Source organism: Orcinus orca, chromosome 8 (assembly GCF_937001465.1).
Source record: "Orcinus orca chromosome 8, mOrcOrc1.1, whole genome shotgun sequence".
NCBI classification, from domain to species: Eukaryota; Metazoa; Chordata; class Mammalia; order Artiodactyla; family Delphinidae; genus Orcinus; species Orcinus orca.
Genome location: NC_064566.1, coordinates 15,777,708 through 15,804,403, shown reverse-complemented (window position 1 = coordinate 15,804,403; position 26,696 = coordinate 15,777,708). Strand labels below are relative to the sequence as shown.

General features: G+C 43.1%; 1 protein-coding gene across 5 annotated transcripts in view; it reads left to right on the top strand.

The window, feature by feature from the left end:
• The window catches only part of EXT2 (exostosin glycosyltransferase 2), a 129,711-nt gene that overhangs the window by 59,337 nt on the left and 43,678 nt on the right, over positions 1 to 26,696 (top strand). For 4 of the 5 annotated variants that reach the window (XM_004264030.4, XM_049714201.1, XM_049714203.1 and 1 more), the window contains exons 8-9: positions 332 to 463; positions 24,781 to 24,970. In XM_004264030.4, coding sequence (XP_004264078.1) covers positions 332 to 463; positions 24,781 to 24,970 — 322 coding nt within the window. The remainder of the gene's footprint in view (positions 1 to 331; positions 464 to 24,780; positions 24,971 to 26,696) is intronic. The other variant, XM_049714202.1, reaches the window with a different exon arrangement.

The following is a 26,696-nucleotide window of genomic DNA, read 5'->3' as shown; positions in this document are numbered from 1 at the left end:
AGTTGTACCCTTAAGATCTGTGCACTTTATGTATGTTATATCAAAAAAGACTCTAAACTTGCTCTGGTTAAACACACTGATATTTTGTCTTAAGTATCATGTAGTTTCTCTTAAACCTAAATTGAATCCAGTGTGCGTTTCACGTGCTATTTTGACTGCCTTGGTTAAATGCCCACTCTGATGGAGCTGGCCTTGAACAGCAGGGAGCCTTTGCCTTGGTCTCCCTCTTCTTCGGGAATAAGGCGATTACCCAGACCCAGAGTTGGCTGGGACGGAGTATCTAGTTCTTCACTCTCTTTGCTCACTTCACACAGTGTGGTTTTCTTCACAGGCACGGTGGTTCTGGGAAGCGTACTTCCAGTCAATCAAAGCCATTGCCCTGGCCACCCTGCAGATCATCAATGACCGGATCTATCCATACGCTGCCATCTCCTATGAAGACTGGAATGACCCTCCCTCCGTGGTAAATGAATTCCGGGGCGAGCCACATCAGGCCTGGGCCGGCTATCAGGATGGGATGATGGGAAATGTACTGAATTTGTAAAGGTTATTCAAATTCGAGCTTTCTAAGATGAGAGTTTGCTATCAGACTTGGGGCCGATAGGACCCGCTTAATTTTGAAATGATGACAAAAGTAAGAAATACCGAAGCAGCAGCTTCCAGTTTATTTTAAATGTACTTAGGAAGGCAGTATGTTTATTTATTACAGAAATAAGTGGGGAGGCCTGGGTCTTGTTGGAAATGGAAGACTTCTGATGACTTCTGCAGTTGTGGTGCTTTGAACTCTTGAAAGGATTCTGTAAGCAACTTAATAACAGCTTATATTTTGAGCACTTCCCCTTGTGCTTTATGCTAAGTGCTTTCCACGGATTATGTCGGTTAACATTCAGACCCCTTGTGAGGAACATCCTCAGCAAAAGTGATTGAGAGGCATTAGGGATCGCTCAGGACTTTGGCTGAGGCCCCTGGGTAGTCCCAGCAGCGAGATGGTGTGGTCAGAAGCTGCTCCCAGGGCTTCGTCCTTGCTTGCAGGAGTCACGAGGCACTTGTGGCCTTGCAGGGCGTGTGTCAGCGGCCACGGCTTCTTTCTCACTGAAAGTGCCTGAAGCTGGAGAACACCTGCCGTCTGGCTCACAGACCCTGAGGCCTCCACCTGAGAGCACTAGGGTCTTCTCCACGTCAGACTGAATCGTTACTCTCTTTCCGGCCGGCCGTCCTTGTCTCCTGACTCTACCTTCTCTAGATAGTCCTGTGTGCTGCCACCTGGTTAATCTTCATGTAGGGTCCTCCTTCCCTCCCTCCTTCCTTTCTGCCTTCCTTCCTCCCGCCTTTATTAAGTGGTTCCTATGTGCCAGGCACTGTGCCATGTGCTGAGAAAGCAGAAAAGGAAAGCAGGCCCTGCCCTCAAAGGAGCTCTCCACTAACTTGGGAAGCCAGCGAGGAAGGGTATTGTATGAGTAGTCCTGTACACCCTAGTGTATGGGGTGGGGCAGGCAGCGCTCCTGGATGGCGGTGGGCAGGACACTTCCTGAAGCGAGGGTGCCTGAGAGGAAGTAAAACGGTAACATCAAGCGAAACAACAGCAGACACCTTTCTGTCTTGCTTGAGGTAAAGTTTCCTTCTGTCTGTCTCTTCCCTTGAATCTGTTGCCAAAGGTAACCTTCCAGAAGGTTTCTATTCCTATATAAACCTAACTGTATAATCTTAGAACACAAATGGGATCATACTATTCATAGTATTCTGTGCCTTGCCTTTTTCACTTTACTAATAGATCATGGGCTTACTTCCATTTCATTCTGTATAGGTGTACTTCAGGTTTAAGGACGGCTGTATACTATTCCATCGTTCAGGTGTATCTTACATGCAAATCTATTTTCTAACAGTAATACAAGGGACATCCTTTCATATGTGTTTGCACATAAATGTGTGAGTGTATCTACAGAATTAATTCCAGCTGAGAAATTGCTGAAGGAATAAACACATTTTGAATGTTGATAGATATTAACAAATGGCCCTTTCAGAAGACTGTACCAGTTTATAGTTCCACCAGAAGCATTTTGGTTATTCTGGTTCTCCATGCCTTCAGTAACCCTGAGTACTTGAATTTTTGCTCAAGTGGAGGTTGACATCTCTGTCAGTTTCTCCCAGAATACAAATATAAATCCTATTTGTATTTCGATTGGTCACATTGAATTTTTAGATAGTTTTAGGCATTTGTTCATTCAGTGGGTACTTACTGAGTGCCTGATATGTTCCAGGCAGTGTTCTTGGTACTTGAAATATGTCAGTCAACAAAGCAGAGGAAAATCCATGCCTTGGGGATTTACATTGCAGTAGATCTTGCTATCTGGAAGCAAGATTTGTCTTTCTGGTAGAATTTTAAAGTTTTCTTTATATAGGTCCTTCACAAGTCCTGAAAATTTTTTTCTTAGGTATTTTATCTTTCTTATACTCTGATAAAGGAATATGTACTCTCTGACATTGTCGTTTCTAACTTTTGTGTGAAGACATATTACTGGCTTCTGAACATAAATTTTGAAATACTCTTTTACTGAGTTCTATAATTGTTTCACTTTTTAAACGTTGATTCTCTTGTGTCTTCTAGATATGCAATCATATTTACAAATGCTAATTTTGCTTCCTTTTTTCAATATTTGAACCTTTTATTATCTTTGATCTAATTACCTTGGCTAGTAGTTCCAGAACAATGGTAAATGATTATCTGAGTGTTAAAAGGAGAAGGGCAGGTGTTTCTAGTCAGGGAAAGGGGGGAAGTTAGGTTCCATCCAGAAGGACCGGCAAATTCAGAAGTCAGAGGGACAAGAGAGCATGGCGGTTTCAGGAACTTCGAGGGGGTCAGTGTGGCAGGAGTGAAGGGGGCTTGTGAGGGAGAAGCAGAAGGTGGAGCCTACAGAGGGCCCAGGACACCAAACACCTGGCATCTTTTTTTTTTTTTTTTTTAATTTTTGGCTGCGTTGGGTCTTTGTTGCTGCACGCGAGCTTTCTCTAGTTGTGGCGAGCGGTTGCTACTCTTTGTCGTGGTGCGTGGGCTTCTCATTGCGGTGGCTTCTCTTGTTGTGGAGCACGGGCTCTAGGCGTGCGGGCTTCAGTAGTTGTGTCACGCGGGCTCAGTAGTTGTGGCTCGTGAGCTCTAGAGCACAGGCTCATTAGCTGTGATGTGCGGGCTTAGTTGCTCCGCGGCATGTGGGATCTTCCCGGACCAGGGCCCCAACCCGCGTCCCCTGCATTGGCAGGCAGATTCTTTAACCACTGTGCCACCAGGGAAGCCCACACCTGGCATCTTATGGAAGGTTCTGGAATGTTATCTGTGGGTGATGGGAGATCACTGAAGTATTTACACAGGAATCATGTGGAGAGATTGCGTTTCGGATCAGTCTGCCATCAGTGTGGAGGATGGATCCGTTGTAGGAGGTTGAACCTAGAGGCAGGAGGCTGTTTCAGGAACCCAGGTGAGAATTAATGCAGGACAAATGTGAGTGATATTAGGGATCACTGACTAGCTGGCGGGGGGGGGGAGTTCAGGAAGAGTGAGGAACATGGTGTTGTTTATCCAGATATGGAGTGCGGGTGCACGGGCGTCGTGGGCAAGGGCAGTGTTGGCATCCAAGCGCAGTCTGACTGCAGGGCCTGCCACAGTCCAGCTCCAGGCTGCCTTTCTAGCTTTATTTCCTTCTGTTGCCTTTCAGGGAGCACTAGATCTCTGGCAGCACAACTTTGTCCTTTCTGTGTTTGCTCCATGCTTTTCCTTCCCTGTGCCCTTGTGACTGTTAGTCCTTTCACTGAGATGCCTCTCTTTACCATTGTCTCTGGTCATCCACATTTTGTCTGGATATCAGGGGCCTGCTTACATACCCCTTCCTCCATGAGGTTTTCCTATACCCCTAACTAAGCACGAAGTAGTCTTTCCTTCTTGTAACTCTTAAAGCATATTATCTGTTTCTTTCCTATCACTTCACATGCATAGAAGTATAATTTCCTGTAAAGTTTTAAGCTTCTTCAGGGAATTTCTGAGTTATCTTGGTATTCCTCATAATACCTAGGACAATTTAATTCAGACAGGGAGCCCTTGATACATGAAGGAAGGAGGGAGGGAGGAAGGAAGATCGGGACCCCCGGCTTGAGCCATCCAAGGCTCACTCACATGCTGTTGTGACAGCCATTATTTTATTTGACCTTCACCCTGTTGGGAAGGTGGGGAAAGTGATAGATTCTTGCTCATCTCTAAAGCAGACACAATGAGGTTCACAGAGCCTGATGACTTGTCCAAGGTCATATAATGGGCAAGTTGTCTAAACAGGCAAGAACCCAGGTCTTCTACCTGCAGAGTACCTTGAGTTACTTATAGAGTTTTATGGGAGCCATTAAGCCTCCTCTGGGCTGAAACATTTCCACTCTTGTGAGTATATGGTACAAGCTTGAGATAAAGAATATCACATCTGTTCCTCTGTAGGAGAATTCATACAGGTGGGATGGTCATGGCGCAGCCAGAAAATGTGGAAACAGTAGGACTTTATTCTGTACTTTGAGCTAAAGCTCTAAGAAAAGTGTATAAGAATAAATGGCTGGGATTTTGGTCTCTGTCTTTCATAAGAATATAGACTAGGAGAAAATAGTACATGAAATTTTGTAGTTTTGAAATAGGTGTATTTTAATTTAGGACAGAACGATCAAAGTGCTGGACTCTAATCTGGGAAAGAACAGAAGTATAAAAAGCATAGATCTGGATATGCAACTGGAAAATATCTTCTTAATTTTTTCCTTTAACCCTTAATCCTTTTTAGGGAAATTTAGTGTTTACCACATTTCTAGGAGCTCAGGTGATGAGAGCCCTGATTTAAAGCTGTGGGTTGTACATTTCTGCATCTTTAGTGAAAGCAACTGACAGGCAGCCTGAGTAACGTTGATTTATTTACAGTTAACTTTCCCCCTCCCTTTCAGAAATACTTAACCTACCCTAGATGTGATTACTATGAGCCCAACCTTCAGGGAAGTCTCCCCTCTAGATTCCATCAAATTACAGTATCAGACACCCCAAGGTGGGAGTAGGTGTGGATCTTGGTCAGTAAATCAAGGGATGATCTGGTTCTTTCAAAGATCTGCTGTCAGGGCCTCCAGCCATGCGCTGAGCTTGCTCAGCTGGAGAGGAGGGGGGAGAGTAGAGAGCCCTGTTTTGGCCTGATGCCGCTGCCTTAGTTTAATGTTAAAAAAAAAAAAAAAGGGCCTATGTGTGTGAATGGTGGAGACAGCGAGGGGTTGCTGGTGTCGGCAGATGCTTTGCCATTTTCTGTAACCAGAGAGGGGACAAATTACGTTATCCGCGTTGCGCTACACTCTCAGAACTTGAACAAGTTTGAGAAAGTAACTCTGGAGCACAACTTTAAAGTTGCATGGCTGTCAGGTCTGGAGAGATTAGCCCTTTGTTTTGAATCTTCTCTTTGGAAGGAATTTCTCACCAAATTAAGGTTCTTTATGAGGGATGACATGTTTGTTTTTATCGTTAATTTTCTTAGCTCCTCCTGTCAAGGATGCCTGCATTTTACTATCTTTTTAGTCTCTCCGTGCTTTCATTTTTCTCCCTTTTTTTGCAAATATCAGCAAAACTTTATCATCCCCCCAAATACGCCACACCTGTATTGCTTCTGAATGTCTGTGTCATTTCTGGTCTTGCCCCTTGGCAGGCCTGGTCCCTACATCTGGGCCTAGCCTGTGTGGCTGGGGCTCTCCTCGGGCACCCTCCCCCACCTTACCTCTGGTTCTCTGCCAGATGTGAGCATGTCTGGAGGACAGAGACTGAAGCAAGTGAGAGTTAAATGTGATGCGGGGATGGAGTGGGCCGAGAGCTGTGAAGTTTTGGATTTCTGGCATGTGCCAACAAAACCGTATCCTCTCAGTGTCACAGTACGCGGGCCTCTCACTGTCGTGGCCTCTCCCGTTGCGGAGCACAGGCTCCGGACGCGCAGGCTCAGCGGCCATGGCTCACGGGCCCAGCCGCTCCGCGGCACGTGGGATCTTCCCGGACCGGGGCATGAACCCGCGTCCCCTGCGTCAGCAGGCGGACTCTCAACCACTGCGCCACCAGGGAAGCCCTCAGTGTCAATTTTTAAAAAACTAAACGTAATGTAGTCCTAAAATCATGTTGTAGAGTGAAGTAGTTTCCCATGTTACTTTTCTACAGTGTGATTAGAGAGATTATACTCTACCTTATCAGTATGTTCTAATTTTATTTACCCAGTCCCTTTTGACAGACAGTTTTGTTCACATTTGCTCTCATAGATAACACTAGTAAAGATACCGCAGATTTTTTTTCTTTTCTGCATTGGCCATACCAGACCTAGAACAGGGAGGAGAGACAGCTGGGGTCCCATGGCTGTTGACAAAAATTGATGAGAAAAATGGAGAAGTAACTTAAAATGGATTGTCGAACCTAGCATAAGAATGAGGTTGAAAATAAGTTTGTTCCTATGAAATCTAGCCAGAACGGTGACTTAGCTGCAAGCAGGGCCTCAGACGAGGATTATATACTTACCTAGACGCCCTGTCAGCATCAGTCCGAGTCCAGCTTTTGGAGGCCGGCAGGGAAGGCTTGGTAAGTGGGAGGGTTGTGTGCCAGCACTTACCTGACTGGCACTCATCACCCATGAGGAGCAGGGCTCAGGGCTGTGGGCACAGTGCAGCAGAGCTTGCTGTAGCCCCTAGTTCTCGGGGAAGTGGTTCTCCAGTATCAGTATGCATCAGAAGCTCCTGAAGGGCTCACGAAAACACAGGTGGCTGCCACTCCACACCTAGTTTCCGGGTAAGTCTCGGTGAGGTCCTAGAATGTGCGTTTCTAGCAAGTTCCCAAGCAGTGTTCATGCTGCTGGTCCAGGGAACCATACGTTGATGTGGGGTTGGTTCACAGGGTGTGTCCTGACTCACTGCCTGGAGAAAGCTCTCCCTCTCTCCCCATCCAGTTCCTCTTCTGTCCCCCTGGGGCTTGGGTTAGAAGCATCCAGGGCCGGGGTTCAGCCCACATCTGTCTCAGCTACATGAAGAACTCAGGGCTACCGGTACTTAGAAGTTCAGACGGCGGCCCTCATTCACAAAGGTTGTGGTTGTACAAGCCGCTGAAAATATCACTCAGCTGTAAATACTAACAAGCTGTAAATCACTCTGCAGGCCGAAGAGGTGCCAGGTCAGACGCACGAAATGGAGCTCTGAGTTGAGAAGATACCCGGTTAGCAGTCTGTTTAACTCAGCCCCATGCCCTTTAACTTCCAGGTTGTGGAATGTTTCTCTGGAATTTGAATGCCTCTCCTGCCCCCCAGGAGGCCCTCTTGGCCTATTCTCCCCTTCTTCCTCCCACTGCCCAGATATGACTAAAGTATGTATGGAATTTAGAAATCTTGGCTTGAATTTTAAGTAAGTTTAAGCTTTCGGAGGCTTTTGTTTTTAGAGGCACCACATTTACAGGATCACAGTCGCACAAGCGGTCCACTCTGCTGCCCTCAACTCCAAGCCTTTCCTTGAGCAGCCTTTGCCATTGAATTGTTTTGTATCTGTAGTTACTTCTCTGGAAACAAGCTAGAAAGTCTCAGGTCATGGAGTAAAGAAAGCTGAGTTGGGTCTGTGAATGGGGAGATGCAGGAAGATCCCAAGAGCTGGACCCGGGACCCCAAGCCAAGAACTTGGCCAGTTCTGATGGTCAGATAGAAAATGGAGAAGATGAGGTCGCAAGTCAGATCCAGGTGGGGGAGGATAAGTAAGGCACATGAAGAGACAGACGCGGGGGTGTTGCAGAGAGGATCGTGTCAATCAGAGCGTCCTTCCTCGTAGAGGGAGAGTAGTATACCTGAGCAGCACACACCTGCACGGCGACTCCAGCCATGGCAGTGGGTGAGCCACACGCACGGTTTCCCTGGATGCGGGCCTACATCTGCGGTTTTTGTAGAGTTCACTTTTATGACTCTGGCTTTCGTGAGTCAGCAGCTGACTGCTTCCTTATGTCACATGTAGGAGGGCAGCGAGGGGAGTAGTTTCTCGAAGTCTGTGGGAGCTTGATGTGGCCGTAGATGAACTGAGGACATATTGAGTGTTTGGGCCACGTCATCCTTCATGCCCCAGCTGTCGCTTAGTAGCACACCAGATTCCCTTTCCCCTTGTTCCAGGGACCACTTCATTCTGTGAATCTGCTTAAGAGGTTACCAGGGAAATGAGTTGTTGTGTATCACAACATCAGGGTAATGAATTCTGTTTCCGTTTCTAATATCCTATACTGTTTACATACCTATCAATTAATATTTGAGTGTAGTTTTCTAATAAATGGGTCATTGTAGCTGCAGAGGACAGATTTCCACACTGCTCCAGCTGGAGGTTGAGTCTTGATTTTTGGTTCTCTTTTGTATCTCAGCTGTATCACTTAATTTTGTAAATACTTAAAAAAAATAGTACGGCTTAACACATGTGTGGTTTAAAAATTCAGATAGTAACATAAAACGTAACTAAAATTAAGGCCTGTTCCTAAGGGGCAACTTCTTTCAACTCTGTCAGCCTGCCTCTGATACTTATTTTCCTGTCTCCTCATAAAATGCTGATAGTGCTATTTTTGATTTCTCAATCACAGACATTATCTTTCTGCTTCCTTAGAGTTAGTGCTTTGTTTCCTGTTCTTGCCTCTTCCTCTGCACATTTCTTTTCTTTCTCATCTTACCAGTGGGGCGGTATCATCATTTTTCATTAAAGCAGTGTTTATTGTTGCATTATTAGGACTATATAAATGTTGCTGTCAACGGAACCAAGTAGTAAAACATGATTATGTATAACTTTTTATTTTCCGGGAAGTAAATACACAACTGCCTTTTTTTTCCCCCCTCTTAGTTTTCCACGTTCCTATCACTGGTTGTTACTGAATTTTCCACCAAAAGACTGAAATGATCAAGCACAAGTAAACTATAGGATTTCTTCCCTCCTTCCCCATTTTTTTCCCTCCCTGCCTTCCTCCACCCTTCTCTCCCATAGCCCTGCACCTTCAGCTCCAGAGTGAATTGATTGCTCTCTAGGTCTCCTATGCAGAGGTCAGCCTAAATTCTCTGTTCACCATGATGCTCGGAATTCTCTGCTTTTCTCTTCTTTGTTGGATTCTTTGTTTCCAAGTTCTAACATCTTTCTTTTCTTGGGGTTATTTTTTTCCAGTAGCTTCCCCAGAAAGGGGACTGTTGGGGGATAAATTTGCTGTCACCTTGCATGTCTGAAAGTGCATTTATTCTATTTCACATTGATTAATAGTTGGGCTAGTGTAAAATTCTTGCATGTCTGAAAGTGCATTTATTCTATTTCACATTGATTAATAGTTGGGCTAGTGTAAAATTCTGGTTGTGGTAGCTTTTCTTCAGAATTTTGAAGACATTGCGTCATTGTTCTCTAAGCTTCCCGTTTTAATATCAAAAAACTGAGGTGTCATTCTAATTCCTGATCCTTTTATGTGAAATGTTTTATCTTCTTGGGAAATCCTGTGTTCTGAAACTTTATGATGGTGTGCCTTGATATGAGTGTTTTTTTGTTCACTGGATACTGGTTTGGGCCCTTTATAAGGAAATTTTCATGTTTAATATCTTTGATTCTTTTTTTCCTCTGTTTTCTTTTTCTTCTTTATGGAACTTGGGTACCTAGATGATGAATATGCTAGACTGATACTTATTTTTCTTATCTTTGCTTTCCTGTTTATCATTTCTTTCTGGCTTAATTGACCTTTGTTTTAATTTCTTAGGTATTTTCTCAATTTTATCTTCTAACCTTTCTTTTGATTTTTAACGTTTTGTTCACTTTTAATTTCTTAGAGTTTTTTCTTGACTTCTAATTAATCTTTTTTTATATCTTCCTATTCTTGTTTTAAGGATACTGTACTTTCTCTCTGAAGATATTTGTGGTTTTGTTTTTATTTGTCTTTAGCTCCCCGTATTGTTTGTTTCCTTTGAACTCCTTTTTCAGGTCTTTATTTTCTATCTTTCATATTGGAAACTTTCTTCAAATACCTGATGGCTTTCAGCAGTCTGCTCTTATTTAAGATAGAGGCACTGAAAGCTGATTGGAAGCTCTGCATACATGGATAGGTTTGTCGCCTTATGGGCTTTTACTGAGGTTATGAGGATGGGGACCTGATGGTTGGTATTCATGGGTTATTTCTGTTGGATTGGTTCACTGATCCAGAGAATAATCTTTCTGCCCTTGGGAGTAGGGAGAGGATGGATAAGTCTGGGCTGCATGCATGTGGGGAGCTGAGTGGGGGAAGGAGAAGGGTTCTCATCCTTCACTTGATAGGTGATCACTTCATCTGCTGTATTCAGTGTGGTGCCTTACCCTGCCTTCCGTGCCTCATGTCGCTGAGTATGGAATCTCTCTAATTCATTTTCCTCAGAGAATAAACATCCTTCTCCTGCTAAAGTGGCAGAAGGTAGGGAGGACAGGTAGGGGGTGGGCCTGCCTGTGCATATAAGTTTAAGGGATCGTGGAACCAACTGTTTCTTATTCTTGTTTTTAGAGTCCGTCCTTTCTGGACACCTAGTACCTCCAATTTCTGAATCTTCTTATCATCATCCTTGGAAGGTTTAGCTTTTTATGTTTTGCTAGGTACCTTACATTTCCCTGTCTGCCTTTTGTTTGCTTAAACAGACCTAAAATTCTCTGTTTTTTTTTTAACTTTTTATTGTGACATAATTTCAGACTTAAAATTCCCAAAATAGTACAGAGTTTCTGTGCACCCTTCACCCATATTCCTCAGATGTTAATATTTTACCACATTCCCTTTATTCTTTTCTCTGTGTGTGTGTATTCACATTCATATATGTCTTTTCCTGAACCATTTGGAAGGTGCAGGTATGATGTCCCTTTACCCCTAAATATTTCTCATGGAATCACAGTACAGTTAACCAAAATCATTTGGAAATAAACAGTGATACAACATTATTATTTAATTTACAGACCTTATGTAGAGTTTTGCTAGTTATTCTCATAACATCCGTTATAGCAAAGGAAGATTCCAGACCGTGCATTGCATTCAGTTGTCATGTCTCTTTAGCCTCCTTTGGAACAGTTTCTCGAGTCTTTTCTTTGTCTTGCATGGCATTGGCCTTTTCAAAGAGAACGTGTCAGTTATTTTAGAATATGTCCCTTGATTTGGGTTTGTCTGATGCTTTTGTGTCAAATTATGCATCATGTTCCAAATTATAGAAATTTAAGCGATGCATTTTTGACAGGAATATCACAAAAGTAACGTCGGTTCTCAGTGTATCCCATTGGAGGACACATGATGTCAATTTGTCCTGTCAGTAGTGATGATAACTTCGCTCACAGGTTTCTCCAATGGGAAGTTACCCCTTTCTTTTAACGTGTCTTGTGGGGGAATACTTTGAGACTGTGTAAATATCCTGTTACTCCTCAAACTTGCACCTACTAGTTTTAGCATCCACTGATGATTTCTTGCCTGAATCTGTTGGTATAATGGTTGCCAAATGGTGATTTTCTATTCCCATTCTCTGTCTGCTTTTGAGAGTGATTTTTCTTCTTTAACCTGGAGTTCATGTCTTTAATCAGTGTTGGAAAATTGAGTCATTTTCTCTTTGAATATTACATATCTGTCATTCTCGCCAGTCCTTCCTCTTGGAATCCTATTAAATGTATGTTAGGCCTCTTTCATTCTGTGTTGTGTCTCTCAGGTTGGTTGGTTTGTTTGTTTTTTCCCCTCATGTTTTACACATCTTAACTCTTTGTGCTGCATGCTGGATAATTTTTTCACATCTATTTTGCTCTTTTCTTTAGCTGTGTCCGATGTGGTTTTTTTACCCATCCACTGAGATTTAAATTTCAATAGTTATTTCTAGAAGCTGTAATTATTTTTGAAATCTGTCTGATCTTTTTTTCATAGTGTCTCTTTTTTTCCACATATGTTTTCAGTTCACTCTTTTATACCTTAATTATTTGAGATACTCACTTTATATTCTCCCATAATCCAATTTTAAAATTTCTTATAAGGTCTAATCCTGTCATTTGTCTGTTGCTCTTGTTGCATTGTTTCCTTATATGTTTTATAATTTTGGAATGTGAGTTCATCTCTGGTAAGATTTTCTGTGGAAATCTTTGCCACCTGGGGTAAGGGGGTATTTCTCCAGAGAGTTTGTTTGTTCTTGGTTTTTTTTTTTTGCTTCTGCCAGGTGTTCCAGAAGTATTGCAGAGATAAATCACTTTTTAACATTAATTTCTTGGTAAGAGGTTTCCATACTACACAGGGAAAGTCCATTTAGACCCTAAACCTACATGAGGGCTAGCCTCTATGGAAAGCACCCACTGTGCCCAAACTCAGGTTGAAAAGGATAAATGTTTTTCTGTTGTCTCCACATACTAGGGGTGACTTTCTGGACTGCCTTCTCACTGACTGTGCAGGCCTTGAAGGATTCTGGCTTGATGTGTAAGTCTCATTGCTAGTTTCCTTCCTTCCTATGCCCAAAGCCATGTCCCTCTTCCGGTATGGGTGTGAAAACCCACACCCCTGCATTACTAAGCGCAGCAACAGCCTCTGCCCTCCCCAGGGCACCGTGGTGTCAACAAGCCCCTGGGCCTTCAGCTCTCATTCGTAGTTTTTCTTCATTTTTGGTTCCTGGCGATTTCCCATTTCCTGAATATTTAAGAAGACTTTTGTTACATTTTATTCTACATTTCTGTGTGTCGTCTAGCAAGAGGCTCCATCTGTTTCACCTCCCCAAATGTACTGAACTCCTGTCCACCGGTGTCTCCTTGCCTATTCTTTTTGCCCCTGTGGGTTCATATGCCCACCCCCCACCCCGGCCCAGGAGGAAGCAGAGATAAAACATAGTAGACAAAACATGTACCTTATTGGAATTGCAGAGAAGTTAAGAATTAAGAAATGACTGCATTTTAGAGGTTGCTCTTGCCACTTTGTATCAACTTTAATGGTGGTGTTACACTCCTGTCAGCTCAAAAGTGTATGAAAGCTTTGGTTTCCTTGGTCTTAAGTGTGTGGGTGCTTTGTGCTCGGATGCCACAGCTGTAACTTAACCTTTCCCAAGAGTTTCTGTTTACCAAGCTAGTGAAGTCTTCCTCCATACCATAGCTGACCGCTAAAATACAGTCAGTGGGCCGCCAGCAAACATTTTTATGCCCAGGCCAGGGAACGGGCCTCTCTTTCAGACTGTGAATGTTTCAGGTATGGGATAGTCGGATGAAACCGTAGATCTGTTTCACCTCTCTTGAGAAGTAGGAGTTTGAGCCACCATTAGCATTCTTGAACACTTTGGATTATAGATTAACCTTGTTGACTTGAATCAGGTAAGTTTCTAGTTTTTTCATTGAAGTGTTTCTTTTAAGTGTTTTCAGTGTACTTATTAAGTAACAGATCCAGGGATGAGGAGTGTGTGTTTGAAGACTGTGTCTAAGAATAATCCACATTTTTTGCTATCAGACAGCTGAACCGTTATTTTTAACATATAAAATTATGAACCAGTAAAATCAATGATGTGTTACATTTGCGCCTACTTTATTATATTCACCCATTTAATTGATTTGACAGTATCTTAAACCATCTTACCATAGATATGTTCAGTGAAATTTATTACTTGCAGACTGATATAACTCATGAATTATTAAAAGCATCAACATATGGAATCCACTCATTCCTCATTCCAGCTCCTTTCAATATGGCTTAGACTGAGCCATTTAACTGGCTTCTGTCCATCCCACTGATGGAAGCCACAGCCAGACGAGGGTTCTTATAAATGATTGGCTTCCTTTCCAAGCAAGAGGAGGATGAAATGTCAACTTTTCCTCTACCACCTGAAAAGCAATCAGGGGCAACCCTTCCTGCTCTTCTTGACAGTAGTTTGGCTTTATAGAAGAAGGGTGGGCACCAGGCCAAATGTGAATTTCAGTGCTATGTAAAGACAAAAGTTAAGAAGCTAAAACTCAGATAGTAACTGGAATTTTCAGAGAGGCATTCAGATGGGTTTAACCTGTGAGCCTTCAGAAAACTAACTGTAGCTGAGAAATTCCTGAACTGCAAGTTTTAATCCCTTCTTTCCTGGTGATGATCCGAGTAAATTGAGGTTACTTACCGAATCTCTCTTTGCAGCAATTTGCTCATCTGTAGGACTGGGTTTAGGGATATTAATAGCTTCAAAAGAATAGTATAGCAGTTAGTGGCTGATTACCAATTGCTAATCAGGGTCATTGAAAAGGACATTTTGGAATCAACCTGAGTTCAAGACCGTTTATTAGCTTAACATTGTGCTTTCTTATCTCTTTGAAATTTGTTATCCTTATCTGTAAAATGGGATATTACTTATTTCACAGGATTATTATGAGATATTAATGAAATAATATATGTGGAAGCATTTTGTAAGTGGCATTAATGTAATGCTGCTAGTGTAATGCTTTATCACATGGAAACATACATTCTAGAATTGGATGGGACTTTGGAGGGGAAAATTGAAATTTACAGAGGGTGATTTTTTAGATAGATAGATAGGCTCTATTGTGTATTTTCTGTCGTTTAATCCTTACAACCCAAAAGCAGCATTCTGTTGGCTCCATTCTTACAGATGAAGAAAGTGAGTCTTATTTATTTTTAAGATCTATGTCCCCATCATCCCATTTTATAGATGAGGAAATGGAGGTCTGAAGAAGTGTGGTGCCTTGCCTGATGCAGAGATTCTCAGTCCATCATTCCATCTATTATAATACACTGCCATGTTTTCACAATAATTATTTTTATCTTGCACACAGACTTGGCCCTCAAATTAAACAGGAAACACAATAGCACCTAATTAGATTATTAGTGTAAATATAGAAAGACTTCTGTCACTGGCTTCATGGTGGATTAGATATGCTAAATGACCTTCCCAACTGAACAACGAAAATACTGAATAAAGTATGATAGAGCCTGTTGCTAAGCTGGTATAAAAGTAAGATATTTGTCGACCCTAAACAAAGTGAAACTAGGTATCCTGGAAGGTGAGTGGGGGCCAAAGCTGGCTTTTGCTGCAGAGATTTTGCAGAGTTTGATGACCTGGAGCTCCCTGCCTGGTAACTGTCTGAAATAGGGGATAAGGGAGCAGGATTGAAAGCCTGTGGCCTGTGCATGTTGGAGAATCTGTCAGGAGCTTCCTGGATGAAGCCAGGAAACTAAAAGAGCCTCTTCAGTGTCAGGGTAAAGAATAAGAAGTCTGTATTGACCCTGGTGTTGAGCACTGAATTCATAAGCCACCTTCACATGGTTTGTGGTCCAAGTTCGTACTACAAGTGTGGTCTGAATAAACCTTAAGAGGAGAATTTCGTTGAAGGTGGCCCTGAGTTGATAGGGACCAGCAGAAGTAGACACACATCCTCTCTGGAGGAGCTCATCTTCAATCCAGGTCTCAAATAATTCTTAAAAATAAAGTGTCTACGGAAAATGATCAGCTCACAGTAAAAAACCATAGTTTTTTACTACATCAGAGTGAGAACCAGCAGAAACACAGCTGCAAGAACTTCAGATTATTAGTTTAGATTAGATTATTAGATTCAAAGCAATTGTTCAGAATGCAGCCCAAAGAGGTGGAAAATATGAAAGAGTAGTGACATGGAGAACAGAGGAACAAGGTACAACATACGTCTAATCACAGTTCCAGAAGGAGGAGAGAGAGTGAATGGAAACAGGCCCTTCTGAAAGAATAATAGCTAAGACTTTTCCAGAACTGTTGAGTGATACCAGCCCTCAGATCGAAGAAGACCAACACACCACAAGCAGGAAAGTCATAATGAAACTGCAGTACAGCAAAGGAAAAGGAGATCTTAAACACATCTGGAGGAGAAAGAGACTAACAGTAAGAAAAGATTTGGCTTGCTTCTGTGATCCTGAGTTAGTCTCTGTGGCTCAGTTTCTTTGGATGTTAGAGAGTCACCATACCTGTTACTCCAGTCCACCCAGATGTGGTTAGACGCATTCCAGTGCCACCATGTAGAAAACTTATTTACCAGTACCTTACTGTAAATAAATTGTAGGAATTCTAGGTTTTTAATTTACTGTCTTCCTTGGTTGTGTCTACAGCACTAAGGAGATTGCTAGCCTTCGATTTTCTTCATCTTTCCTGTGTCTGTTTAATGTAAAGTCAGTGAGATTTAGCCATCAGTGTTCTCCTTGTTTTTCGGAACAATCAGTTATTTTTTATGGGTGGGATGAATCAAAGACACAGCGCAGCAAGTAGACTTCAGGCTCGTCCCCAGATCTTTTCTCTCGCAATGTAAGAGAGCCTGCTGGAAGACATCCTTAGGTCTCTGTATTTCTCCGGCTTCCCGAGTCAGCGCACGCCCAGCGGAGTGCTGTGCTGCAGAGTGGAGCTGGAGAGGTTTAATGGTTCAGGCAACTTGGGCCACGTTACTGATTGCCCCTTTCAGATCTCCCAGCACCCATTAACATAAATATCATCTCACCGTGCTGGACAGGGGACACCACCCTCATGCACGTTAGTAATATGATGCTAATGCTTAACCCTTTCATTGCTCTCTCTGCTTCAAAGGCCTTGCCCTAATCCATTGATAGGGAGTCTGTTTGAACCTAGAGGAGAAATGAAAGGGTTAACTCCTTTTGGTTTTGCCCTTTGACCACTTCAGGATGAGAGGCATGATGAAATACTTTTCAAAGTCTTCAGTGGAAACACATCATGCATAATTGGAGCAAAAAAGAATAAATCAAAGCTTCCCCCCCCCCTTTTAGTCTGGTAATTCATAATTGAAACCACATTGAGGTAAGAGTTGATAACTTCAAAACAACCAAGAAAACTGCCCTTTCTGTCAAGGTAGGGATAGGTAAGGCTACTCATAGCCAGGAGCTCGACAGCTTCTGTGTAACAAGCCTGTCCTCTCCTCTTTTCCTTTCTCCTCTGACTTCTCACTTTTCTGCTCTGGCATTATACCTTCATTTACATCAAATATGGATTGACTCAAATATCTGCTTAATTCTCTTCTTGTCACATGAAGTTGTACGTAGTGACATTTTAAAATGTCTGCTGTGGTGAGGAATAGGGATTCTCTTCTTGTCACATGAAGTTATACATAGTGAGTAATAGGGATTAAATTTTGGATTATGCTGCTTTGAGCTTGATTCCTCCTGTCTGGAATTTGGTTGGTTTAGGTTGAAAGAGTCCTTTCGTTGGTATTAGAATGTGGTCTTCCTCACTCTTGATTTTATAATCTTCCTGTAGTTCCAGCAAGAACATTTCGGAATGGTTAGCAATGTGCTCACCAGCTTCCTCCACTTTCTGTATGGTAGGTAACCTTGACTGGAATGGTTTTGGTTAGGCTCATATATGACTCCCATGGCCTTTCTACTAAGGAAGCAAAACAGGATTGCAGGAAGGGCCCAGACAGCTTCCTCTGTGTGAGATTGCCAAAGGCACTCCTAGTTAGTTGAGTTTGAATCCCTTTCTTGAAGGAGAAGGCCCCTTCAAACTGGTAGTTGACTTTAAGCCTGGTTTCCCAAGACTTCTCTTTCAGGGGATCCTGACACCTGAACCCACATCTCCGTCTTGCTGGTTTGTTTGTTCACTACTAGTTCATTCACCAGGGCTTTCCAGAATAAGTGATGTGATAGGAGAGAACTTCTGGAAAGCGGGCATGGTGGCGTGACGGTTGTCATGGCTCTCGTGGATTACGTTAACAGTCTGGATCGCTCAGCTTCCGTGATGAGTACTTGTTTTAAGAGTGAGGAGTGGGCTTCCCTGGTGGCACAGTGGTTGAGAGTCCGCCTGCCGATGCAGGGGACACAGGTTCATGCCCCGGTCCGGGAAGATCCCACATGCCGCGGAGCGGCTGGGCCCATGAGCCATGGCCGCTGAGCCTGCGCGTCCGGAGCCTGTGCTTCGCAACGGGAGAGGCCACAAAAGTGAGCCCGCGTACAGCAAAAAAAAAAAAAAAAAAGAGTGAGGAGTGAAGCGAGGAAGGGGGGGCACGAGATGACGGAGGTATTTGGGCTCAATGCTGGTGCTCTGTCAGAATGACACACGCTTCTCCTCTTGGTATCTCCTCTCACCTTGGAGTGAACAGTTTCACTGAGCGTATCTGAGAACCAGCGTTCCGAGGTACAGCTGCGGTAGCTGGGCTTTGCCTTTTCCTCTGGTCTCTATTGCTGGGTGCCTGGTCTCATGCCCCATCTTGCCATGATGCAGATTTAATCAGGCAACAGAGTTAATTGCCGCATCGTTTGCTTTTTCCCTGGCAGAAGTCAGAGTCTTGAGTAAATTATGGAGGTTTAAATGTGCTTGATTTCCTGCAGAAAGTGGGGTCAGAAGGTCCCAGACTGTAGACACTCTCTTTGGTCAGCCAGCAGGGGGTCAGTTCTTAAAGGTATTTCAGAGGTGACTAAATGCTGTTTTTGAAATGTCCTTCTCCAGTATGTTTTTTTTTTTTTTCTGGGGGTTGGTTTGTTGACCTTACCCCAGCGGAGTGGAGTGTCTGCATGAAGGCGTGCACCCCAATTAAAGCTGCCTTTCTCCACGCTGTCCCTGGGCTCCAAAGGCAAATGGGATTATGTTTGCAGAGGGAGAAGCACCCGGCACAGAAGCCCAGCTGCAGATCAGCGTTTCCTATTTCTGACCTTCTGAGATAGAACATGAAGGTAGCTGTGTTAATTTATCAGTAAAACAATACTCAGGAAAAAGAAAGTTTCAAAAGAAATCAACAGAAGGCCAATCACGAGACTTAAAAAGAAACTTCTGTCATATGGTCTTTTCATGCTGTGGCTTTAGCCTGCCTGACTCTGAGGTCCCTCGTCTCTGCTCTCCTTCCTTCCTCCTCCCAGCCCTGGCCCTGGTGGAATCTGTCCCGGTCTTGGAAGCAGGTCTTAGGACGTGCTGCTCAGTTTGCCCTTCGGCTTCTTTGGCCAGCACTCTCCTACTTGGTCTCCTCCTCACCTCCTCCAGGGAGATGGAGGTGACAGTATGGACCTTCGTGTGCCCACGGGACTTTAGGACCTTGTTTTAGTACTTGTTATTTGCGTTATAATTTGTCTTTTTACCTAGCTGTCTTCCCTACCAGATGATGAACTTTTTGAGGGGAAGGAGCTTGTTCATCTTTGCATCTTTAACACTATTCTAGGCTTATAGTTTGTGCTCAGGAAATGTTGACTGAGTGAATGAGCACCAGAAACCATATTGGTGGGAATGATTGCTGAGCTGCTAAATACCATTGTTTCAGCAGACAAGAATATGAATTGGAGCGAGCTAGAAGTTTTTTGTGTTTGCTTTCAACTACCATTCATGGATTTCTGTGTTGAGCCCTCCGCTGAGTGCTTACGTGCATAATCTCATTTAATCGTCATCACCTTAAGAGGCAGGTACTGTCATGCTCTTCATTTTACGGGTGAGGAAGCTCATACTCACAGAAGAGGCTTTACACACCACAGTAAATGGCGGCATCCAGATCCCAACCCTCTATTAAATATCCTAATCCTACACTTCTTCAGAATACTTAGCACAATAAGATGGTTGGTGAGTATTTTTAAATGAATGAACTAAGTTGGAAATCATTTCAGAGCTCATGACGTCACTCATTTGAATGTACATTAACTGTTCACACCCATACACAAAGAGGACAGAAAGAACGCGACCCGGATCATTTGGGCTTAACTGAATCATTTTCAAACAAGTTTTTCTTCAGTCGCACCAAGCACCGTGCTAGATGCTGGGTGTTAATAACAGTTACGGCTCCTTTTTTCACGGAGCTTTCAAGGTAGTTAAAATATAATGAATAGGAAGGAAAAGAGAAAATTGAGAAAATAAAAACAGTATATTTGGAAAGGAAGAAGCAGAGGTAGAGAATCCAGGTAAACCAGGACCCCAGAGCATGGTAAGGTAAAGGTAGAGAGGAAGAAGGGTTTCATTTAAAATCTTGGTGCTGGAAGATACCTCATGATCGCTTAGCCTACCCCCACCCCTCTTTTGAGACCTGCAAAAAGTAAATCCCAGAGAAATTGCTCTTCCCACAAGGTCATCTGTTGGCTGCCTTTATCAAATGTTTATATGTGCCAGGTACTTTACATTTATTACCGATTTACTTTCATTAACAACATTTAGATTGTTAAGAAATAATAAAGACATGTTAATAAGTAATTATTGTGTTAAGTAATACCACCTAGAAAAGTAGTATTATTATCATGATCTTATAGATTCAGAAACTGAGGTGCAAGAGAGGTTAGGTAATTTACCCAGGTCACACAGCTGGCAAGTGAAAGAACCTGGGTTCAGATTAAGGACGTGTGACTCTGAAACTGACCCCAAATGTGCTGATTCACTTTTGAAGTCTTTTGCATCCACCTTGGTGGCATATCCTACAGTAAAGTGTCGAGCTTGTAACATAGTAAATGTATGCTCAGCGGCTTCTGTGTTGCCTCCACGTTCATCTCAAAGCCTGTTTTTTATGGGAAAGTGTTGGCAAGATTTCAGAGCTTGTTATGTTCCTTTACATGCCCTGTCTCCCCAGTATGCTGCCTTTTCTGCTTCTCCAGTCTTCAAGCCCTGTTTGGTATGCAAGTGAGTGGTGTGGAAAAATTGAGCACCGAAGACAAGTTACTGTCTGTTTCCCACCCACCCGTTCCTTTGTCTCCTCCCCCAACCCATAACCATCCATTTCCCGAAGGGAGCTGGCATAAGGGATGAGACCAGATCTGTTGTCTTGCCAGAGACCCTGTTCCTTCTCCCTGGCAGCGCCTTGAAACCAGAGCTGTGATGCCTTTCAGCGGGGGTGCCTCAGTTTAAATTCCAAGGGATTCATTTTCTGAAACCAAGCTTTGCATCTCTCAGGGAATTTTCCTCTCCTTTTAATGTCATAGAGTCATGCAAGTGTGCTGGCATTCCCCACTTCTCCCAAAGAACAGGCTTCATTTTGTTGGGGGTTTAATAGTTTTTCCTTCTGTGTAAGAGGTGTATTTACCATTTTAAATTTATGTGTTCCCTTTGTGTCAGTGTTATATATTTGGTGTGTTTTTTAATTCCATGTACCCTGTGAAATCATAGTGTTTGGGTGGGCCCTTACATATTGGCCCAGATTTGATTATCAAGGCTAAAGAAAACCTCCAGCATTTTTGTCTCAGAGAGAGCTGGAAGTAATAAGCTCTGGAGTTACCCACAGTTCCAGTTTCCAGAGTCTATAAGTGGTGATGCTTACCCTGGACTCAGAGTTGGAGGAAGGGCCGAGAACCACCACATCCTGGTGTTCTGGAGCCAGATGGCCTGGGCTCTCTCCCACTTCTGTCACTAGCAGGTTATGTAACCTTGAGCGTCATTCACTATTTCTTCCTTCCTTTTTGGACTGGTAAAGCACATGATTAGACATCATTCACTATTTCTAGTCCTACAGTTTCATCATCTGTAAAATGAGAATAATAGCTATCTATCTTGGGATTGCTGTGAGGCTCAAATGAGACAATTTATGTAAAGCACAGTGCCTAACAGTTCAGTACTCAGTAAATCTTGACTGTTTCGACATCACACATTAAATTATTTTACACGCTTCTTTAAAAAATCTTTTTTTTTCTTTTCCATTGAAAATGGTGATTTTCAAGCATACGAGTATTATGTCGGGAGGAGTAGATGAGTGGGCTGGGATGGTGATAGCAGAGAGACCATGAACCTTAGGGAGTAATTGTGACTTAAGCACAGGGCTACTTCCTGACCTCAGTTTCCATGCAAGTCAGGAAGCTATGAAGAATAAGATAGGAGTATAAAATGAAAAGGTGTTCCTACAAAGGTAATTAGATGCAGGCTACAAACACTAAAATCCGGGCACCTTCCTAAGACTACAGCTTAACGCCAAAGCATGATGTCATGGAAACAAAAAGTCAGCGTTAAGAAGATAGCCTTTCCTATTGTGTCTCTTGGTTGTGAAATCTAATTATGGCCTGTTGTGGACATTTTGGCTTTAATATCCTGATTACATTAGGACTCCAGGAATCCCGTTCAGTCTCCTTGAGTTCCCATCCATGTGTATTCCATGTGTTTGTGTACATTTCCTGTCCCACACTGTTACATCTGGCACACAGCTGTTGTCATACACGTGGTGATGGGTGTCCATCAGTGATATGGATGAGGTTAGTGGGGGGACCTTGGGAATCCCAGAGTACGAAAGACTCTAGGGAGTGTAAGCAGCCAGAATAACAGATAGGTCATTTCATATTCAGCCTCCTCTTGGGGAGGATGAAGTTAGGTCCTGGGCTTTTCACATATGAATGTGAATGTAATTAATGCCACTGAATTGTACACTTAGAGATGGTTAAGATGGCAAATTTCATATTATATTTTACCAGTTTTTAAAATTTAACAGTGTAATATACCAAAAACCATTGTATACTTAATTATATCTCAATAAAGCCGATTGAAAATATAAGAATGCTTTAACAGTCATTCCCTATTATCAATACAAAAATATTTTGTTTACATTGCTGCATTAAAAATGACAATATTTTAATAGTAGCAAAGAAATTGAATTTTATTCATTACTTTTTAAACCTTATTTTGAACAAAATTTAGACTTATAGATAAGTTGTGAGAATTGTACAGTGAACTCACATGCTCATCACCTAGATTCACACATTTCATTGACTCTTTATTCCCAGTGTTCAGAAGTGATGTGCTTTGATATGGTTTTTGTTTCATTGGTTTTTTTAGTTGTTGTTGTTTTATCTTTTTATGTTTTTAAAATTCAGTGTACTCATTACTTATTTGGTCCTTTCATTCTGAAAATTTGCATCTCATATCTTCTGTTCTTAGAACTTAATTTCTTTGATAGTTTTGTTTCTTCCATATTCTGTGTTTTCTTTTTCAGGAGCCTCCTATTAGTTGGATGTTGGACCTCCTGGATTTTCTCATCTTTTCTGTCCTGTTTTTCATCTCTTTTTGTTCACCAGACTGCAATACGTCATCATCTTTATCTTTCAATACTGCCTTAAAAAAAAAATTAAGCTATCATATTTTTAATGTTCAAGGGTTCTTTCCTATCTTTGATAGACCTTTTAAAATAAAAATAGCAATTTATTCTTATTTCATGGGTGAAAAAGTCTCAGAGGATATGACGTTGTTTAAATTTCCTTCTGCTTCTTCTGTTGTCTCTGTTTCCTCTGAGTTCCTGTTTTTCTCTTTGTTCATTTGGTTTCTGTTGTTCATGCTGAAGATATTCTTGAAATGTCTGATTCTAGGATCTGTTTGTGATTAAGAGGGAAGCACTAAAAACCTGATCAGAAGTTTTTTTTTTGGTTTTTTTTGTTTGTTTTTCACAGTTCATCCATTTAATAAACGTGTGACAAGAACAAAGCTAGGTGTCAGAAATCTAAAGACAAGTAATCTAGGGGTCTCTTTTCCCAAAGAGGCCAACTATCTGATTGTAACAAAAAAATCTAAGCAGGGGAAGGGCAAGCTGAATGGTCAAGTACTGTTGTCGTTCACACTCAAATCTCACTGAGAGGGTATTGCCATGTTCTCTTCTCCTATGGGATCCGAGGTGGTTTCTAGGTCAGACTGAGGTCTTCTAGGGCGCAAGGCACAGGGTGGGGAAGGCCCAGGGCGACAGTGCACGTCAGGGTGTGTCAGACGGAGAAGGTGAGCATGTGCACTAGCACAGCAGTTCACCTGGACACATGATCAGAAGTTTTTTGTTTAAGGGAAGCTTGTTGCCTGAGGGCCTCACTGTAAGGTGATGGAGCTTCGCTGTAAGATGGTGGAGCTTCACTGTAAGATGGTGGAGCTTCACTGTAAGGTGATGGAGCTTCACTGTAAGGTGATGGAGCTTCGCCGTAAGATGGTGGAGCTTCGCTGTAAGGTGATGGAGCTTCACTGTAAGGTGATGGAGCTTCGCTGTAAGATGGTGGAGCTTCACTGTAAGATCATGGAGTGGCAAGTAAACCACATGACTGCCGATGTTTTGGGATCTGGAGGAAGGCAGATATATAGGCTTTAATTGCATTTTCCTCTCATCTGTGCCTGTGTTTCCATGTCTAGAGCTTCAGTTTCCTCAGAGGATAAATCTCCCGTCTCTAGCTCGGGCAGGGAAGAAGAGTAGTTTTCTGGCTGAGTGGGTAGGTGATGGGGAGGCCTGTGCCCTGTGTCCGTCGCTGTTCCTTACACATATTTTAACTAGTCCTCCTGTTTTCAACCCCCTCCTCTTACTCACAAGAGTCCACTGAGCATAAGCCCTGAGCCTTTGTGGGGCTACAGTTGGGGCTTGCTTGCCTTGTTGCTCCCCCTACCCTCCGCCCACCTTTTGGTACTTGGGTTTCAGCTTTCCCTCTCCTGTGCTGTCATCACTTCTCCAGCCCCTTTCCGTCTTTCAGAAACATGTTCACGCTGCTCATCAGCTGCTGTCTCTGCTCCCATTTCGTTGTCTGGGTAGATTTATGTCTATTAACTGCACTTTTATATGTATATCTATATATATCTATTAACCCACTTTAGTGGGTTTGGGGAGGGAATGAAGATAAATGCATGTGTTTAATCTGCCATGTTTGACTAGAAATCTCTTCTCAGCTGCAAAACTTCTCTGCCCCTTGTTCAGGGGTATCAGAGCCAAACTTAATTAAAGAGCATCAGCACAGATTTTGAGGGAAAGACTTTGAACAGTTGCTTGGCCCTTGGATTGGTCATGGGAAAGGCCATCAGATCTCCCATGTTCAGGTTTATTGGTGACGCTGGGAAAGAGATCAGCCTCATTGTTACTAGATCCCTCTCTGACCCACATTCATGTGCTCTCTTGCAGAAATGGGGCAGTGTGAGCAACCCGCTCTTCCTGCCACTGATACCGCCACAGTCTCAAGGTTTCACGGCCATCGTCCTCACCTACGACCGAGTGGAGAGCCTCTTCCGGGTCATCACTGAAGTGTCCAAGGTGCCCAGTTTATCCAAGCTGCTGGTCGTCTGGAATAATCAGAATAAAAACCCCCCAGAAGGTAAGAAGGGAGGGGAGACAGTGCATTCAGGAAAGGCCTGGTTTGGGCGTTAGCGAACCCCTCAGCTGGGTCGATATTTGGATGGCCAAATGATTTGCATCCTTTGGTTTAAAATGAATTTTCCTGCTCTGTCAACAGTAATGCCATTTCTGAGACGGCATGACCCCGGTTTTCTCAGTCATCCCATCCTTGTTCTAGGGTGGCCCGTTCAACTCTAAGCCCACGGCATGCTCTGTAGCCGCAAGTGTTTGAGGGCTTAGGAATCATAGGATCAAAGGCCATCAGCCTTGGGAAAACAGATCTCAGCTTCCCTCAGCCATCTCAGCTGATGTGTTTACATGAAAACTCAGTTTAAAAGGCATTCGTTTTCTCCTGCCTTATCTCTGCTCTGATACTGTGCTCTTCTTCAAAAAGAACAGCCTCACCTCCGATGGGGAAAGTTAGCAAGGCACGCCCTCCCGGGCTTGAATCAGTTCCTTAGAGTGAGCCCTCTGGAAGTTCCCGCCGGCTCATCCTTAATGGCTCTGTTGCTTGCCTTGGCCACCCCCGTAATCTGGAAGCTAGGGTTGAGGGCTGTTTGATTCACTGGATTTGTTTTTAATTCAGGACGCATAGAGTACGTTCCACCTGCATTTTGTTTCTCATTCAGTCCGTCTATTACTGATCCTAATCCCAGGGACTTCAAAGCTCCTGCCCTTTATAGCCTATTAAAGCCAGGAAGTTTCTGATGGATTAGAGCAAGGAATGAGTTTGAAGTTTGTAATGTGCACCACTATCACCGATAAGGTCTAGTTTATTGCGTGACAGTAGTATCTGCACTTTTTATGGCTGTTCTTGTTTAATTGGTTATACTGAAGTCAGGATAGTCAACCCTGGAAACTCCCGGTAGCAGATCTATAGTCTAGGCTGGGAGAAGAACGTACTTCTGTCTGTGAGGCGAATCAGGATTTAAATGTCCTCCTGAGACATTTAAACATTTTTACTTGGTGGGACTTTTGTTCTCTGAGAGAATCAATACTTACTTTCTATATTCAGAGAGCCACAGTTTAGTAAACAAAGTAGCTGTTTTAAATGAACAGCATGCCCATAGTACGCCCTGAAGCACACTGCCTTTTGTATTATTATTATTAACTATCTTTTATGCCAAGTTTTTTTCCTCCCAACATTTCTGGATTTTTTTTTTTTTTTTTTGACTCTCAGTAAAGGAGGAGGGAAGGGGTAGAAGAAAGCGGAAGGTGTTGGCACCAGGTACAATCTGTGAGGGAGAAAGGGAGGAGGACGGGACAAAAGGAGCAGCGCAGGGGTGGTCGTGGGAGACCCTGGTCCACCAGAGTGAGGGGGATCGGAGGTACTGTGTTGCTCATTCATCTCTTCATTTATAAAGGAGAGGTCCTGTTTTCAGAAGCAAGGCTGCGTGTCCCGTGTCCCTCGTGGGACGCGGAACAACTCTGTGTCATGCTGCAGTCACGCTCCTGCACGCGGAGGCCACCAGCTTTCAGAGAGCCTCCACCCTCACCCCGCCCTCCTTGCCCAGATAGGCAGTTCTGTCCTTAGAAAACTTCATTAGCCACTTCGGGCTTAAGGTGAATCATTTATTGTAAATTTGAGTCACTTCTTTGGGGCAAGTATCATTACAAACTACGAGAAAGGAGAAATCTTTTTCTTCCTCCTTGGTCTAAGCCCCTACATTGGCATAACTAAAAGCAAGAGCACAAACCTAGGTTTT